The sequence below is a fragment of the Perognathus longimembris genome, chromosome 2 (genome assembly GCF_023159225.1).
Source record: "Perognathus longimembris pacificus isolate PPM17 chromosome 2, ASM2315922v1, whole genome shotgun sequence".
NCBI classification, from domain to species: domain Eukaryota; kingdom Metazoa; phylum Chordata; class Mammalia; order Rodentia; family Heteromyidae; genus Perognathus; species Perognathus longimembris.
This window is the reverse complement of record NC_063162.1, coordinates 18,926,590-18,944,284: the sequence shown is the minus strand read 5'-3', so window position 1 is coordinate 18,944,284 and position 17,695 is coordinate 18,926,590. Positions and strand designations below refer to the sequence as shown.

Genomic DNA, 17,695 nt, shown 5'->3' with positions numbered 1-17,695 from the left:
ATTTCTCTAGACACTCTGAAGTTGAGCTTAATTCTAGAGAAATTCTTTCCTTTTTCTGATTCAAGCTGAAGACTTACTATGGTTCCTACCAATGGTAGGAACACTGAGATATATGGGAATAGGTCTGAAAAAAGTATTAGTTCTGGCCTCATACTCATACTATTCATCCTTAGCAAATGCCTATGAATACAATGGATAATTGGACCACTGAATGAGTGAGTGAATGAGTGAGTAGGCAGTTTAATAGCTTATGGACAAGTTGCCAAATCAAAGAATGAATAGCTAAGACTCTGGAAGTATGTTGTTGTAACGGATATTAATAATAAGGGTTCATAGGAACCAAAGCTGGCTCTCCAGCCAGTCTGCATGGAAGCCAGGGAAAGAGTAACTAAGTCCAATTACTCAGTTATCTTAGTGTCTAGTGGAATAGTCTTTTTGTTTTAGCTCCTTGGTAAATTATAAATACTATAAGACATAGATCACTTCCAAATGAGCAAACATCTGAATAGCTAAGGAAGAAGAGAGGGCTTAGCTGTAATTTAGGAACATGAAGAGATCAGAGAGCTTTCATTGAGTCATACTTTTCTTTGGGTTGCATAGTTGAGCATGTCCCACATTTCCTCATCCTTGTGCACCATACTGGTTCACAGGACTGGTGGAGAGAATGATAGAAATCCCATTTGACTTGCCCATGGAAATTTATTTGTTGTCTGTAAAGTCAGATTTCTCATCTATAAAGGGGATTAAAGCTTGCTAAACTATCTGTAGAGTTCTAAGACATCAAATCTAGATGCAATGATGTATGTGGAATTTTATAAACTGTTAAGCTCAATGCAAACGAAAGGTGTCACTATGATTGTTATTATTGTTGTTATTCCAGATCTTTGATGAAGAGTACAATGTGTGGTTCCTAGACTGGGGTGGCGCCCTCGTGGCCATGAAACACACACCTCTGCCAGTCAGGCATTTGTGGTAAGGACAGTTACCTACCCTACTTACGAGTAGTTTGGGCTTTTTATTGTTTTAGAGGAAAGAGTTGGGGGTCAGTTATTTTTCATGGTTTTGTTCCCTTTTCTACATGTCCTCATTGGTTATCTACCACCCCACCTGTTGACTATGCTTTACATCATCTAGTTCATCTATGGCAATAATAGGGCAGATGATTAAGATGGGGAAGTGGGATGAGGGGCATGAGGTTTTGGGAGTTGGTGGAGAGTAGAAGCACCTACTAGCTCAAACAGCTAAAATTAGGAATCCAGAATAGAAGAGATGGAAATTGCTACAAAGGGATGATTTGGTTCATGGACTAGAGCCAAGCCTTAGCTCTTGATTAGATGAGCTTGTGCAATATAGTCGATCAAAGACAACTGTTTTTTTTAGACACATTCAGCTGAGGGCCAGCAGGGAGGTCTGGACTGACACTCTAGTTTTATATCCATTAGGCTGGGAGTTGCAGACATGGCTCTCTTAGTGCTTCAAAACAGTGACTATAAGGAGGGAAACACAGACTCCCGTGAAGCCCTGGTAAAATCCTTATTCATGGTGAAAGAATGCATAGACCCATGGGAAAAGCCAAAAAGTTAAAAACTCAGGTGAACATGGTTTCATGGTTCCTGAAGGAAGTGGCGCTCCATGCCAGCATAGTCCATGATCAGTTGGAGTTACTAATGGAGGGAGAAAACACTGGGCCTCCCCCAAATAAATCATCCTGAAGTGGTTTGGGGACCGAGTAGGTTTAAAATAAGGGCAGAGTTGAAAGAGAGATTGCCATAGCTGTATAAGTGAATGAGTAACTAAATGAGTGATAAGTAATGAAATGGAAATGGGATAGTTGATTTCTCTCAAAAAAGGTAAATGTCGGGTTGTAGCTGAGAGTATACACACAAGACCTCTAATGAGACCTAGAGCAGAGTGAGAATGTAATTACTCTCGAGCTTGTAATAATGGCGATGATTGGTTGATGTCATGTATTTTATGGTTTTGGCAGGAGGTAGTTAACTCTCATATATTTATATGCTGAGGGGAAATAATTTTAGATATCAGACTCAACAAAGTGAATATTTGCAAGTGGAGAAATACTAGAGTACACTTGATGGAATTCACCATGAGCAGAAAGCTGGATATTCGCTACTAGACTTTTGCTTTGGAGATGTCCATACATTTAGTCTTAAGGGAGCATTAGATTGTCATTAAGAACAAGCTTAGGATTCTCTACTGCCCAACCCAAACTTTATCTACCTTGCCAGACTTACCTTTTTATTAGTTTGACTGTCTTAGGTTAAATTGGAGAAAACTGTTTTTTCAATGTTTTAAAACACTCAAATATTGGCCATTTCTTAAAGCCCAACCTGACATAAAGTGGAATCTTTATACCTATGACTCCCTATCATTTTACAGGAAGATTATAAAACAAAATTTTAAAGTGATGCATGGAGTCTCACATCCTAAGAGCCTAAGGGTGAGTTTATGGAAATTTCTTACCCTCCAAATGATTTATCATCCATTTAGCACTAATTATTTACATTTTTGAGGTAGTACCTAAGACAAATTGATCGATACATGAAGTTAGCATTTATCACATTCCAGGGACTGTTCTAAACTGCTTACATGAATTATTTCATTTCATTTAATTCTGTATAGATGGGTCCTTTATTTAAATTGCTCATCTATAATGGCATTGAAAGAGAATCACATTAAATACCTTGCTCAAAGCTACACAGCTAGAGGCTGTGGCACCAAGTTGAGTGCTCCTCTGTTTTAACTACTAATACTCTCAATTCTGAAAGGATATAGATCTTGCTCTTTGGAATATAACAGTCAAAATAAGTCCCATTTATCACCAGAAAGTGTAAATGATCCCTGCTGCAGTGTGCTGGCTGTGTGTATAGTAACACACGCGAGAGGAAAAGAGTCTTCCTGCAGCAGGTGACACAAGGACTGAGACTGATTTTTAAAGGTAGGATGCTATGAATTATAGGCAGGAGTGGTGGGGAACAAGCTAGAGAAAGAGAAAACTGGCCCAAATTCAGGAAATAGAGGCAATATTCAGCAGACCATAGGGTTGAGAACTGAACTGAACTGAACTGTGGAGTGAAGACCTACAACTGAAGACTCATACTGTTGGAAAGAAAAAAGGAGTTGAGTCTTGAAACAGTTTTGATTTTTAACAAGAAGGCCTTCATTTCTTAGTCTGTTATAATTTTTTGGGAATCTCTACCTTCTTGATAAGTAGGAGAATGATAGACACAGTGTACACAAACATAGCTGGACAGGTTTCTTCCCTTTAAGTTCTGAGAGAAGACAGAAGTAACCGTACCTTCCATTTGACCATCCCCCTGCAGCTCTTTCTTCTTGACTGTGGGAGAGATCTTCTCCCAACTTTAATGATTGATTTTTAGAGCTTCCTACAGAAATATCTCCTTGTGCTGAGGAAAGGAAGTGTTTGTTGTTTCCTTTTGGTGGAGAAAGGAGAACATATTCAGTGTTGAAGAGGCAGATGGAACTGAGGTACTAGAGAAAATTGGGGTTCAGGTAGTTCTTCACTAGCATTTTTACATTGGACCATCTCAGCCTGATCTGCAGTGTCTCTCTCTCCAGAGACTTGCTTACTTCCAATAAAAGCATTTGTCTGGAACATATATCAGATGGTGAAGTTGTTTATGATTTACATGGTGATAGGCAATAAGGTCAAGCCATGCCTCTCAAAGTCATTGGTACAAATCTGAATTTTCTCTTGTTCCATGTCATATCTTTTTTCATATATGATGAGCAACAATATATTATATAACTGAAAAATTTGGGAATTTGAATGTACTCACTGTAAAATGACAAAAATTTAAGGTGATAGATATGTTGCTAGTACACATGAATCTGGCACCATGTTGTACCTCATATTGTGCAACTGTTGTGGCAATTGAAACTAATTTTAAATTTGTAAACAGAATTGTTTTATGGCTCAGAATACCTGTATCCTCATGCAGGTATTTCCTCTCACAATAATGTAATACGGTCCTCCATTTATTTGTCGATATCAAATTACAAAATAGTAAAGATTATTGAAACTAAGCCTTTGAGATAGCATTATCTCCCTTTCAAGGATATTTCCACCAATGGTACAAATGTTTTTCTGAACTCAGTTACATGGTTTTTACTTGCCTATCCATCAATGCCATTCTCCAAAACATTTTCTGTAAATGGTTAAATGCCAGCTATTGAGTATGCGTATTAGAAACCAATTCATTCAGGACTGTTCTTTGTGCTTCTCTTTCAGAAGCTAAGTGAGTGTTTTCTAAGGGCTTGACTACGTCATTGTCATCAATGTTTTCTTATGAAATGGTTGACTGGTTCTGTCTTCTGCTTATGAAACCCAATCTTCTAAAAGTCAGAAAAAAAAAGTGTTGTCATCACTGGTAGCTTCCAATTAAGTCATAACCTTCAACGCAAACAAATAGCTGATCTCTAAAGGAAGAAAGGTTAAGTAATCTGTTCACTGTTATTTTCTGTTGTAGATCTCAGACCGACTTTATTTTATTTACACACACATCTTAATGCATGGGAAAAGGACACTAGCTTATTTAGTCTCTCACCAAGGGTATAACAGATCTCAAACTTAAATAATAGATACATTGCTTTTCTGAGAAAATAGGAGTCATAATTGAAAAGCTAGGGAAACTTTAGCTAGTCTAACAAGGCATGCTGTTTGCTACAAATTGAAATAAAAGGGAGCTAAATAGGCATGAAAACAAAACAGCATACAAATGAACCTATCCATTTGTGACCAGGTACATTTAGATACATAAAGATTAGAACCTAAGTGCTATTACAGGTAAGCTCTTCCATCCAATGTTACTTTTGTACCTTAGAAGCATTAGAGGGACCTGGAGAGTGGAGCCCCACCAAATACAAAGCTTTAGTGAAATGAAACCTTACAATGGACAGGGTGGCTAATCAGCAGGCAAACTGGTGTGTGACTGGGCACATAGCCCTGACAAGCTGTCCTTGTCTCCTTTCAATGGGATATTCTTGGAACAGAAAGGAAAACCTCACCTGGCCCTTTGCATTCCTATATTTCATCTGTAAATGGCTGTGGGCACTGGTGTTTTGTTTTGTTCAGGGAAATACTCCCATGAAAACAAACCCAACCAATGCCAATGTCTGAGAAGTGAAAAGAGTGTGTGCTATACTGAAGAACTGACAAGAGGTGATAGGTCACCATGTGATTCATTTGAATGAAAATAAAAGGGGATGGAAGAAGAAACACTGATTAACTAACTTTTGTGCTTTTGTTCTTTGGGAAGGACTTTTGTGGTTCTGGGAGTATTCTGTTGATTCTAGTTTATTTCATCAGAATATTAGGAAGTCATGGACTCTTGGAGATCATGTAATATGGTATAATAAATACTTTTGTCACATCTCAAAAGATCACAAACCACTTGTCAAATACCCAACACCATGATTTCTGCTCATAGATGAGGGCTCAATCATTATTGTTGGGTCGCACTTACAGTTTATGCCTATTGACTTTTTATTCTACCACCCAGATCTGATGCGGATCTGTTCTAGAATTACATATGATTTTAGGATTGTGTAGCTAGAAAGGTCTTCAAAATATTTCTTTGTCTATCTTTTCTACATTCTGGAGATCAATTAAACGTGCAATGTAAGACAGATTCTACTCATTTGCTCATTTACATTGTATGCCTGTTAAATATACGCTGTTTGTCAGGCACTAGTATGGGGGATTGTTCTGTTCTACTGAACAGAAAATTATCCTTGGCAGTTTACAACCTTATGTGGAAATATTTGACTATTCTCTTTAGCAGAGTCACAAAAATAGCATTATTCCCTATCTGTATATTTTAAGTTGATAGTTTCATATTTATAATTGTACTCCCTGTTATTTAATTTTTTACCTCTTTTCAGTAGTAAACAAATAATGTAATGTTTTATTGTGCAGAAGCATCCTTATTTAGAAAAAGCTAAAAGATAATGTAATTCAGTTCTTCTTTTTCCAACAAAGCTGTCTACAACTCATATAACCCATTTCTAGAACAAAGTGTTTTTACCTTAAATCACACTGATTATCAGTGCAATCTTTTTTTCAAATGATTGAAATTGAACATAGTATTTAGACTCTGGTAGAAGGGTAATTTCCTTTCTTGCGCATGTAATCTATGAGTACATACTAGATTTGTAATGGCTTGATTAGTTCACATGATCATACCATCCTTAGAAAATATTGATTGACAGGCTCCAGTTCTCTTTCAGTGAAATTTATCATTCCATTAGTCTTCTTCTTTCATCAGTGTACATCTTTTTTTTCCATTTATTTTTAGCTAAACTTTCTGTTTGAGATGGTCCTACTTTATAAGAGATTTTGAAATCCACATCCTCAATTATGATCAGAAATCTTGATCAATTCAACCCAAAGTCTCTCTCTCTCTCTCTCTCTCTCTCTCTCTCTCTCTCTCTCTCTGCCAGTCCTGGGCCTTGAACTCAGGGCCTGAGCAGTGCCCCGGCTTCTTTCTGCTCAAGGCTAGCCACTTGTGCCACAGTGCCACTCCTGGCCGTTTTCTATATATGTGGTGCTGAGGAATTGACCCAGGGCTTCATGTATACGAGGCAAGCACTCTTGCCACCAGGCCATATTCCCAGCCCCAACCCAAAGTTTTCTCAATGATATCAAAATATGAAAAGTGCAGAAGACATCTAAATCTTGCCACGAACCCAGGCAGAAACAGATAAAACAAAACCTGCTTTTCTTGCAGCTTTCCATTTCCCTTTCAGTTGCTTGACTGCTCTCCCATGCATTTTCCTTATTTTTTCTTTAGCCAGTGTAAACTATATGCATTTCATCACTAACATTTATTAACTGCTCTTCTAAAAGTATATATAAATCACCCCATTCCTTTCTTACTCCATTACTGTAACTAACCAAGTTTGGTCTCTTACCTGGTCTTTCATAATTAATTATGCTTGTGTCTGCCTTCCCAACTCATCTCCTTCATTCATTTTGGATCCTGACCATCATTCACCACAGAGAAGTAAATGTTGTCCTTTAAAGAAATTAAATTTATTTTATTTCAACAGGAGACAAAAAATCCTTTATGATCTGGCTTTGGGTTTATTTTGTTTTGCTTTGTTTTGATTCCTTTTCCCCTAAGACCAAGTCAGCTTTGTTTCACCTCAGCTCTTTCCTCTGTAGTTATTCTCCCCCACATTTCTGCATTGCTAGGTCCCTACTATCATCCCCATGTCAGTTAAATGCCACCTATTCAGAGAGAACTTCCTTAAATGGTTACTGTAGCTTTTTGTTCACTAGCAAATCACTTTGTCATGATTCTTATTCCTAACTCTTACTTTTGTAGCAGTTTCTTTGTATAGCGTCTCCTCTAATCATATCATAAATTATAGCCTTACTACCCTTTCTTGCTCTCTGCTGTATCCTCAGAGGTGAAACTATATCCTACCCATTGAGTTACACAGGCATATTAACTTTTTTTTTTTTGCCGGTCCTGGGCCTTGGACTCAGGGCCTGAGCACTGTCCCTGGCTTCTTCTTGCTCAAGGCTAGCACTCTGCCACTTGAGCCACAGCGCCACTTCTGGCTTTTTCTGTATATGTGGTGCTGGGGAATCGAACCCAGGGCTTCATGTATATGAGGCAAGCACTCTTGCCACTAGGCCATATTCTCAGCCCCAGGCATATTAACTATTGGGAAAAGGAAGTTTTAATTCTGGGGTCTTATATCATCCTCAGATTTCAATTGTGTAAATTAGTTTTCTGTCCTGATTCCAGTTTTCCTTCTGGATGTGTATCTGCTCCTTCCATAAGGGTTTATTTCATACATCTGGCCTTTAGTCTTCAACCACTGACCTTAGCTTTGCCTTGAATCCTCTATCTGGATACAAGAAGGCTTTGGCGGACCCCGAGTGTCTGTGAGGGGGGAGTAACACTGCTGGTAAAGAAAACGTACCCATGACCTTACTTATATAAGTGTAACCCCTCTGCCCATCACCTTTACAATAAAATAAAATAAAATAAATGTTTAAAAGGAAGTCTGTGTGGACCCTGACTGTCTGCCCCAGGGAGTCTTCTCTACGTTACATGAGTTAAAGTTGGCTGTCTGCTAATAACCACCATTGGATTCAGGTAACACTCCTTGAAATTTACTCTGTTAATGATAGTAATGAACCTTTATGTGTAAGAAAAGTCTGAATGAGACAAAGAAAGAGGCCTTGAATCCAGTGTTTACTTCTGTCTATAAAAGCATTAACCAGTCTGTCCAAAGTCATCAAAAAAATACAACGGAACTCACACCCTGAACAAATACTTCCCTATACCTTGGACTTACAAGACAGAATACTTGCTGGCTGCTACCCATGGTGTTCTCTGAAAGAACTATGATTATTTCAAGCATAAGTGAGGTATAGAGCAAGAAGGATAAAGTCCATTTCCAATAATGTTATTTTTTCTTTTTTTTTTAACTTTCGAAATGAGAAACCCATTTTTATGAGAAGCAGTTTTGATCTTCCTGACATTTTTGTACCATCTTAAATAATTACTTAACCTTAAGCTTAGGTCTTTAAAGGATAAAATGACATGCCTTTAAAATCCAAGACCAATGCTGATAATTTAGGCACTCTTAAAATCTTTTATGACAGACTGTCTGCTTTTCATTTCTGGACATCAGTCTAGGTCTATCATTAAAACAAGTCATCTGACAGACAGCTAATCTAGCTTTATCAAGGGTTTGATTATGTTATTTTTTTAAATCTATGTATTGGGAAACAGAATAAGACAGAAAAAAACTGAGAAATAAATAAAGAGATGAGGAATGAGTAATGGAACACAGAAGTTAGCTTTTAAGGGAGAATTAGATCCAATGTGTCATGTATAGAGGCCAATATAAATTATACTTGGGAGAAAATGATTGGATGGATTAAAAAAGAGATGTTCATTTCTTGTTACATTTACTTATTTATTTGCCATTTGCATGTTATTAACTGTATTCTCAGTGTTGTGTTGAGTTTAAGAATATAAAAATGAATGGTATGGCCTTGGCTTCAGAAAGTTCACAGTTTCAGTGAGTTTCTGGGAGCTTACTCCTTTAATCCTAGCTACTCAGGAGGCTAAGATATGAGGATCAATGTTTGAAGTCAGGCCTAGTAGGAAAGTAAATGAGACTCTTATCTCCAATTAACTACTAAAAATCTGGAAGTGAAACTAAGACTCAAGTTGAACAGCACTACCCTTGAACAAAAGAGCTCAGAGCTATAACCTAAGCCCTGAGTTTACGTCCCAGGACTGGCATACACACACGCGCGCGCGCACACACACACACACGAGTACTCAAGACAAATTTTTCTGATAATAGAAAGGAAGAAACATTATAATAAGATCCATATGTGGTATTAGAGGCTTATTCAATGAATGAGACATACTTACTCTCTGATCTTCAAGAGCTTATACTATTGATTCAAGTGGGTTTGTGAAATCATCACAGAGTAAAACACAGGTATTTGGAAAAATACTATATGCTGTAGGAAGATCTAAGAAAGATTCCAGGGCTTACATTGTAGACCTAGAGAAGAACTAAGAGTGAGGCAAGGTTTGGGGTTTGGGGTTGTTTTGTTTTGTAGGGTGCCAGTCCTGAGGCATGAGCTCAAGGCCTGGGTGCTCTCCATAGCTGTTTTGCTCAAGGATGGCATTCTCCTGCTTGACCCATACTGCCACTTCCAGCATTTTATTACTAGTGAGAGATAAGAGTCTCAGGGATTTTCCTCTCAGGGGCTAGTTTTATCTACAAACCTCACTTCTCAATTTCCTGTGTATCTAGGATTATAGCCATGTGAGCCCAACTTTTCTTCATTTGCTGTAACAGAAAATTTAAAAAAAAATTCCCAATGCTATCTTGGGAAAGAAGGTGCTCCAAAAAACAAATGGCAGGAGGTTCTTTGTGTACTAAGAAAGAAGATAGGGTCCAGAGTAACTCCAAGTCTCTTCCATTAGTGGCATCCTTTAAGGAGGTAAAGGTTCTAGCTGCATCCAGAACTTTCTTTTACTCTTAGATAACAAGTAATCATGGTGGCTTAAGGCATCTCAGCTATCTCTGACATCTCAGACACTCGGTAGTCATTTATCTTGAAGTGACATTGGCGGGGCGGGGCGGGGGGGGGGAGTGGGGCAAGGTGATCCCAATATCCATTCTGAAGTAATAAGAAATTGCTTTTTTTTTTTTTTAAGAGTTTGATCTGAAAGCCATACTCTCCCTTTCCCATAGGGTATACTCAGCACTACTCAATTTATCTGTGTCAGAAACTCCCAGGGCTGAATTGATTGTGCTGTAAATGGAACCTCAGGTTTCTTTCTGAGTACTTGAAATGTGATGCTGAAGCCACTAAGCCATACTGTTGGCCGTGTGTGTGTGTGTGTGTGTGTGTGTGTGTGTGTGTGTGTGTGTGTGTGTGTATATATATATTTAAATTAATATGTTGAATTTTTTCTTTGGTTCTTGGGTTATCTCTGCCTGGGCTTGGAAATGCAGCTTTGATCAAAATCTCCTAATAATATTAGGGAGATGTTGAAGATGAATACTTATTGATAAGTCAAACTGTCAGAGCTTGAGATACAGAGAAAAATTTAATAACCGGAGAAGTGGTCGCCAGAAACTGTGGCTTTATTCTCAGCTGTGTTTTCCCTGTGTTTCTCCTACCCCAGGGTGAGTTTTGATGAGGGCCACTCCTGGCAGAAATATGGCTTCACTGTGCATCCTCTCTTCGTAGATGGGGCTCTGGTGGAAGCGGGAGTAGAGACCCACATCATGACGTGAGTACATCTTTTACTGTCATAAAAAAAAAAAAAGCACCAGAGATCTTGATTCTACTTCTTCTTCTGAGGCCTTCTGAGACTTTTCCTGGGGAAGCCCACAGCAAAGCATCTCCATGTTTTGGCCAAAGTTTCCTAGTCAAGAAAACAGAAATACTTATGTTCACGTCCACAAAAAAAGCTCCTTGAACAACAAGGTCCTGCTGGATTTTAAGATAGCAGAACATATTCTCATTTATCCCAAACTCAGTCAGAAAGAAAGTTATCAAATGTGTTTTCTCCTTTTTCCAAAACAGTGAGAGGCATTTGGAAATAACAGAGAGATTCGAAGAGGCAACATACTGAAATTAGGGTATGCTTTAGGGGAAACTTCCAGAGTCTATGTCTCTTATGTGTGCATGCAAATGCCATATGCATACATACATACACACATACACACTACACACGCACACACACACACACATGCAGTTCTTGCTGTTCCACTTCACAATGATTTGCTGTGAAAATGTACTATACTTCTTTCAATAAGAATAGAAAGGTTGGGGTATTCATCTTAAAGCTGTGAGGTACTTTATAAATGTTTAACAATAATAATAATTTGATACCGCTTTCTAAAATATATAAAATTTTAATTTGATGGCCTATGGTTACTCTTATCTATGTATTTTTATGAGTTGAGTTGGTTATGACAACCACTTCACCAAACCAACCCTGACATTACTTTACCCTCTCCCAGTTGATTGAAACACTTTACACCTTAACAGTGGATAGAACCTGAGAGACTATTGAGTAAAATCAAAGACCACTTGTTTGCTTGTGGGATTTTCCAGCACTACAAAATAATTAGCTAAAAAAGAGAGAAGAGGGGCTGGGAATATGGCTTAGTGGTAGAGTGCTTGCCTTGCATGCATGAAGCCCTGGGTTAGATTTCTTATCACCAGGTAAACAGAAAAAGCCAGAAGTGGCGCTGTGGCTCAAGTGGTAGAGTGTTAGCCTTGAACAAAAGGAAGCCAGGGACAGTGCTCAGGCCCTGAGTTCAAGGCCCAGGACTGGCAAAAAAATGAGAGAAAGAAAGAAGAGCTGTTGACATTTTTAGAGGATTGAGTCCATGGCACATTGGCTCAATCACTCTGGAGACCTGTGGTGAGTCAGTACATCTTGACAGTAGTCTGGGGCAGAGGAACCTGTCATCACGTGACCAAGGAAACTGTTATCACATGACTAATCATGGAGAAAGAGAGTAAACAGAAGAGGCAGGGTACCTAAATAATTCCTCACTTAATGCCCACTGTGATGTAATTTCCTTCCAACAGACTCTACCTCTTTAAGATTCTACCATGTCCAATAGGACAAAACTGAGAACCAAACCTGTAGCACATAAACCTTTGAGGGGCATTTCACACCCAAACTACAGCAGACAAAGGGGCTCAGATCATGTATCTGTGCTTGTTTGAAAGATTAATGGATACTGCTCTTCACACTTTTGTGCTTAAGTATTTCTTTTTTGTAAATGTTCTTTTTTCTTTATATTTAGAATCAGCAGTCTTGATCTAATACTGATGGACTTTGAGGAGAGAGTGAATTTGGGTATAAAGTACTAGGTTTTATACTCTGCCTTAAAAATATTGAACTACAGCCCTGAAGTTCCAATATAATTTTAGTCTGGATCCAGATTGCACAAGTTTGCCATGCCAAACCCTCCCATACATTCTCCCATTCAGAGGATTGACTGACCATTCCTCTGTGTTATCTGAGAAAGACCTCAGATGGGAGGAACACAATGAATTGGTGTGGGAAGTGAGGAATAGCAAATGAACTAAAGCCTGATTTCAGGGTTCAGTCATCCAGACCTAAGTTAGGAACCCACGCAATTCTGTGACTGGGAAACATCTCTCTGGTGGCATCCTTGCTGGACTTACACTGCTTTGTGTGTGAATCTGAATCACGTGCTTCCTACGAAAATGTTGACATTCTGAAAAATCTTTCAGAAATGTAGCTGAAATACTGCAAAGGAGGTCCCACATCTGCAGGAATTATGTAGTATTGTATATTGGATATGAATTGTACTCCCTAAACACTACATGATCCTTATATGAGGAGCTCCTTTGGAAGGTTCTGGAAACTTTAGGTGATAGGACCGATATGAAGGAAATAGGTCGCCGAGGGCCTTTTAGGTTATCTCATTCTTGACCTATGCCTGTCTCTCTATTAATGTTTCCCGACTCTCCCAAATTATTTCCTGCCCCTTACTTAGTCTATAGACATAAGAGGTAAAGCTTCTACCTTTCTAGAATTTTTTTCTACTTTGGAAATGAAAGAGTTTAAGTATTGAATCCTAAATTGTACAAGATGAAAGATACATGGATATAAGAAGTTGATATTTAAAAAACTTCTTTTAAAAATTCAAGCCAGATATGTTTACTCATGCCATTCAACTCCATCTTCATCTGACATGGCCTTAAAATCTTGGGAAATGGCTACAAAGTCACCCATCCCATGTTTCTGTACCTCAGAGACAACAGTCCTCCTTCAATGTTGTTTTCCTCTTATCTCATAATTGGTCCTGTATCATCCTCTTGTGTAAAACTCACTGGATCATTGCATGTCTCCATTACTTTGAACAACACCAATCTCTCCATGTTCCAGTTTTCACCAGCAAGCAGAAGACTACAGTTTAAATTCTGTCTTCGTTTTATCTTAAATGGTAATAATTTTTTTCTCTCAGCTTCATATGGAGTCTATCTAGTCACATGGCTGTGAGGGAGATTGACCTTGAGGCCAAACCATTTACTGAAGAGATGAGATAGCATTCGTATTCCTTTCCTTTCTTCTAGGACTTGCAAGGGTTTGGTAAGGCTTCTAGACACTTTCTGTCTTGCTTATCAAGATGGAATGGGGCATAAACAGATAGGAAATCTTTGAAGGGGAGACAGTGATTTGTCTTTTCATGAAATTAAAACAGGTCTTGGAAATATTCATCAAAACAAATATAGACAATTTAGGAGACTTCCTTTTAATTTCTTTGAAATCAATTTCACCATGTATGAAACAGTATAGTGTTTGTGAGGGCTGTTCAAACAGCAGGAAGAATAACAGTTGTGGAATGGCAGTGGAAAGGACTGGAGCAGGACTTCTGTTCAAATGTATGTGTGCATAGTCCTTAGGAACTTCTAGAACACAGTTCATTTTCATTTGGAGACCAGAATTCTTACCCATGCCATCCAGCTGAACAATGCAACTGATGATGTAGACCATTTAATTATGTGAACTCACTGTTAACCTTGAACCTGTGTTCAGGAGAGGAAAACACTGGCTGCCTTATTTGGTCTCTTTGATTTGGAGAACTCATATATTTAATAATATTTGATGAGCTTCTTATATGTGTGAGAACCTATGGACTCACAAAGTATTAAATAGTAAATGCAGTGTGTGTGTGTGTGTGTGTTTGTGTGTACATGCTTGTTACTACTGGAGTTTGAACTCAGGATGTCATGCTATCATTTTTATTTGTATTCAAGGCTGATGCTCTTTCACTTGACTCATGTTTCTACTTCTTGGTTTTTGGTGGTTAACTGGAGTTGTCTGCCTAGGCAGGTTTTGAACTGCTATAGTCAGATCTCAGCTAGGATCACAGGTATAAGTCACTGGCATCTGCCTAATTTTCTCCTTTTAAGGTGTTCAGAGGAGAAATTGGTAGCAATAAGTGGAGGCCCTGTTAACACATCTAGAAACCCTAGAAATTACAAGGAGATTAGAAGAAGGAAGAAGACTACATAAACATAATAAATGCCTGCCAAATTTGGAAAAGCAGATCATCATCAGAAAACCAAATTAATAGGCAGTAGGTAGATATAACTTTAAAGAAAGCATATTTTAACAGCTTTATTCACTGATATAAACAACCTAGAAGAAGGAGGTAGGCACACAGTAAGAAGGCCAGTAATCATTTGTTGAATGACTGGATAAATTATTTTAAGGCAAAGAGAAGAACAAAAATCCAACAACCACAAAGCAGCATGGCTGGTTGCAAAGAGGAGGTAAAGGGCTCTAGGACATGACACTTATACTCTGAGTGATATATTTACATTGAAGAGCTAATGGAATCACCTCTCTTCTCAAAACATGGATGGACACCATTGCTTAGAGTCCAAACACATTGGCTGACTGCAAGAATCTATGCTAACCACCCTTCTATGACAGTGTCTTTGGCCCACATGATCTGCCCACCCATCTCTGATGTCATGAGTCTTTCTGGTCCCAGATGCTCTGTTTTTGTGTCTGACTGAACAACTGAACTTCTAAGTATCTTTCAGGTCTCAGCTTCAGTATCAGTTTTTCCAGACAATATTTACTTAGCCCCTGGCTTGAGCAGCACTACAACAGTGTATACTGTTTTCACCGATATGTTATTTTTCCATTGCAATACCTTAGGGACCAGAAATGAACACAAATGGCATTTCTCCTCTCCACTTTCACTCACCCTGATACACAGATACACATATTTGCATGATTACACACACATACACACTGGTTTAATTACCCACGAGGAAAGATCTCTGTGTATCATGTTTGTTGAGTGAAATGCACCTGGCTTATGCAGACACAGAAAGCTTAGCAGTGTACATGTGTTGGATGAATGAATTATTAAATGGACAAGTAAGTGAATGACTAATAGAATAAATCCCAAGTGTCCAACCTGTGTCATGATTGCTATGAGTGTTCTGGTCCATGGCTCCAGCATCATAGGAAATTGATTATAGCCCTCCCCCACTAGAGATTCCAAACAGCTATAATCAGAATCCAGTAATTACAAATTACAGGGGTCCAGGGTTGGGTGAGAATCAGAACAGGTGCTGGCTTTGCAAATAGGTATGTATCTGGAGGTTAGGAAGTACAGGTGCAAATAATGGGGTGAGCACTGACAGGAGCTGGAGAATGAGGACTGTATAGGAATGATTCTTGATTTTCTTTTCTTTGCATAAGAATCTTGTCGTTTTTTTCCTGTAGCTCTGCAGGAGAACACGTGTGGGAGAGAGAGTCCCCAGCTTTGTGGCCTGAGTTTTGCTTACCTTTATTGCTCTTTTTTCTACTATCTTTTCAAATGTTAATATTTCAACATCTCCCTGGTAACCTTGATAGGAAGCCATCTAGTCTAGACTAATTCACAATGAAATGTGGCTGTTCTTATTACTTAAGTCCAAGAACAGGGCTGAATGATTGACAAGCCAAAAGGCCTATTGTGGTTTCAGGCAGCAGCTCTTTAGCCCATGATATATCTGTAGCTCTTATAAATGTGGGCTCTATTGGTCTACTATTTTGTGAAAGGTTGTTTGCCCCCCAAAATAGTACTTTAAGGGAAAAGTTGGGGAGGAGGGCTTGGCTTCAATGTAGAATCAGATGGAAACACTTTTTTTCTACATCCTGAAATTCTTTCTTGAGAGGAAATGTTTGAACCAATTGGCTGTGATTTCACTGCTCTTTTACCAGAGCCAGGAAGAACCAGGAAGCAGCCCAGAAAAAGAAAGTCGTAGAAGTTCAGCTTTTCTTAAAGAAAGTAGTGAATGAGCAACCAGAACACCTAAAGAGAATTCAATCTGGTCTGCAGGGATCGAACCAAGACTGTGCAGACAGATTCTATCTACCCATCACCACCCTTGTGCCACTTAGCCCATCCACACTTTTTCAAAGTTGATCTCCAAATTGAAGTGTCCCAGCAATCTAGCAAGGTGGATAGGATTAGCATCCTTGAGATGAAGACACTAGAGGTCAGAGAAATGTAATGTTCAGCCCGTGTGTTCTGAAAGAGACAAAGTGCCAGCAAAGACTATGAGCTAAAACTGAAGAAAGATATGAACGTTCTCTAAGATTGTTCAATAAGGAGCCACTAACTCGTGAAAAGATGTTAATTAGTCACTCTCTATTGATGAGCACCCACTGTGAGGACCCACTTCCAGTGTCACAACTGACCCATGTCTGAATTTTAATTCACAATTTGTTTGAGAAATATGATAAAAACTTGAAAGAATAGCGAACAATTAAGTGATAAGATATGGAACAAATTGTTATTTTCAATGGATATCAAAGAGGTGATTAGAAGCCAAGTAGCTACAAAGGGCTTCCTGGCTACACAGGGGTGGAGAGAGAGAGCAGTTGCCTTTGATTGGCAGAGTGTGAGCAAGCGGGAAATGGTAGCAATGAGCCTGGCCTGTAGAAAAGAGACTCAGGGGTAGGAAAGGATATATTTGCCTCCAGCAAATTCCTGGGTCCTACTGTTTTGCTGACTCCCTTTATAAATCCAATTCTAGCCAGGCGTTGGTGGCTTACACCTGTAATCCTACTACTCAGGAGGCTGAGATCTGAGGGCTGTGGTTCCAAGCCAGACCAGGCAGGAAAATCCATGAGTCTCCTAACTCCAATTAATCATCAAAAAGCCAGAAGTCCAGCAGTGACTTAAATGGAAGAGTGACAGGCTAGCCTTGAGCAAGAAAGCTAGGGGACAATGTCCAAGTCCTGAGTGTCAGTCCCAATACCAGCACACATGGGAACACATCACACACACACACACACACACACACACACACACACACACACACACACACACACATACACTTCTAATTGGCATAAATCTCCGACTCATTTTGCTGCCACCAGAACAAATAGTCAAAGTGAAGGGGAGAGATAACAATTTTGCCAAGAAATCATGAAAACTCTAAGGCTGCAGAACTGTCTTTTTAAAACTACAAATACCATCTTTCTTCTTAAGGGACTGTGACCACAGGCTTAGTGGGGAGCATACTTTTATGGACAGCTTTAGCACGACGTGTGAGCCGAGCTCTAAGCTTTAAATGCATTGTTTAGCTTCTAGTAAC

General features: G+C 38.9%; 1 protein-coding gene across 1 annotated transcript in view; it reads left to right on the top strand.

The window, feature by feature from the left end:
* The window catches only part of Sorcs3 (sortilin related VPS10 domain containing receptor 3), a 557,764-nt gene that overhangs the window by 475,759 nt on the left and 64,310 nt on the right, over positions 1 to 17,695 (top strand). The window contains exons 13-14 of the mRNA XM_048338300.1: positions 881 to 972; positions 10,719 to 10,826. Coding sequence (XP_048194257.1) covers positions 881 to 972; positions 10,719 to 10,826 — 200 coding nt within the window. The remainder of the gene's footprint in view (positions 1 to 880; positions 973 to 10,718; positions 10,827 to 17,695) is intronic.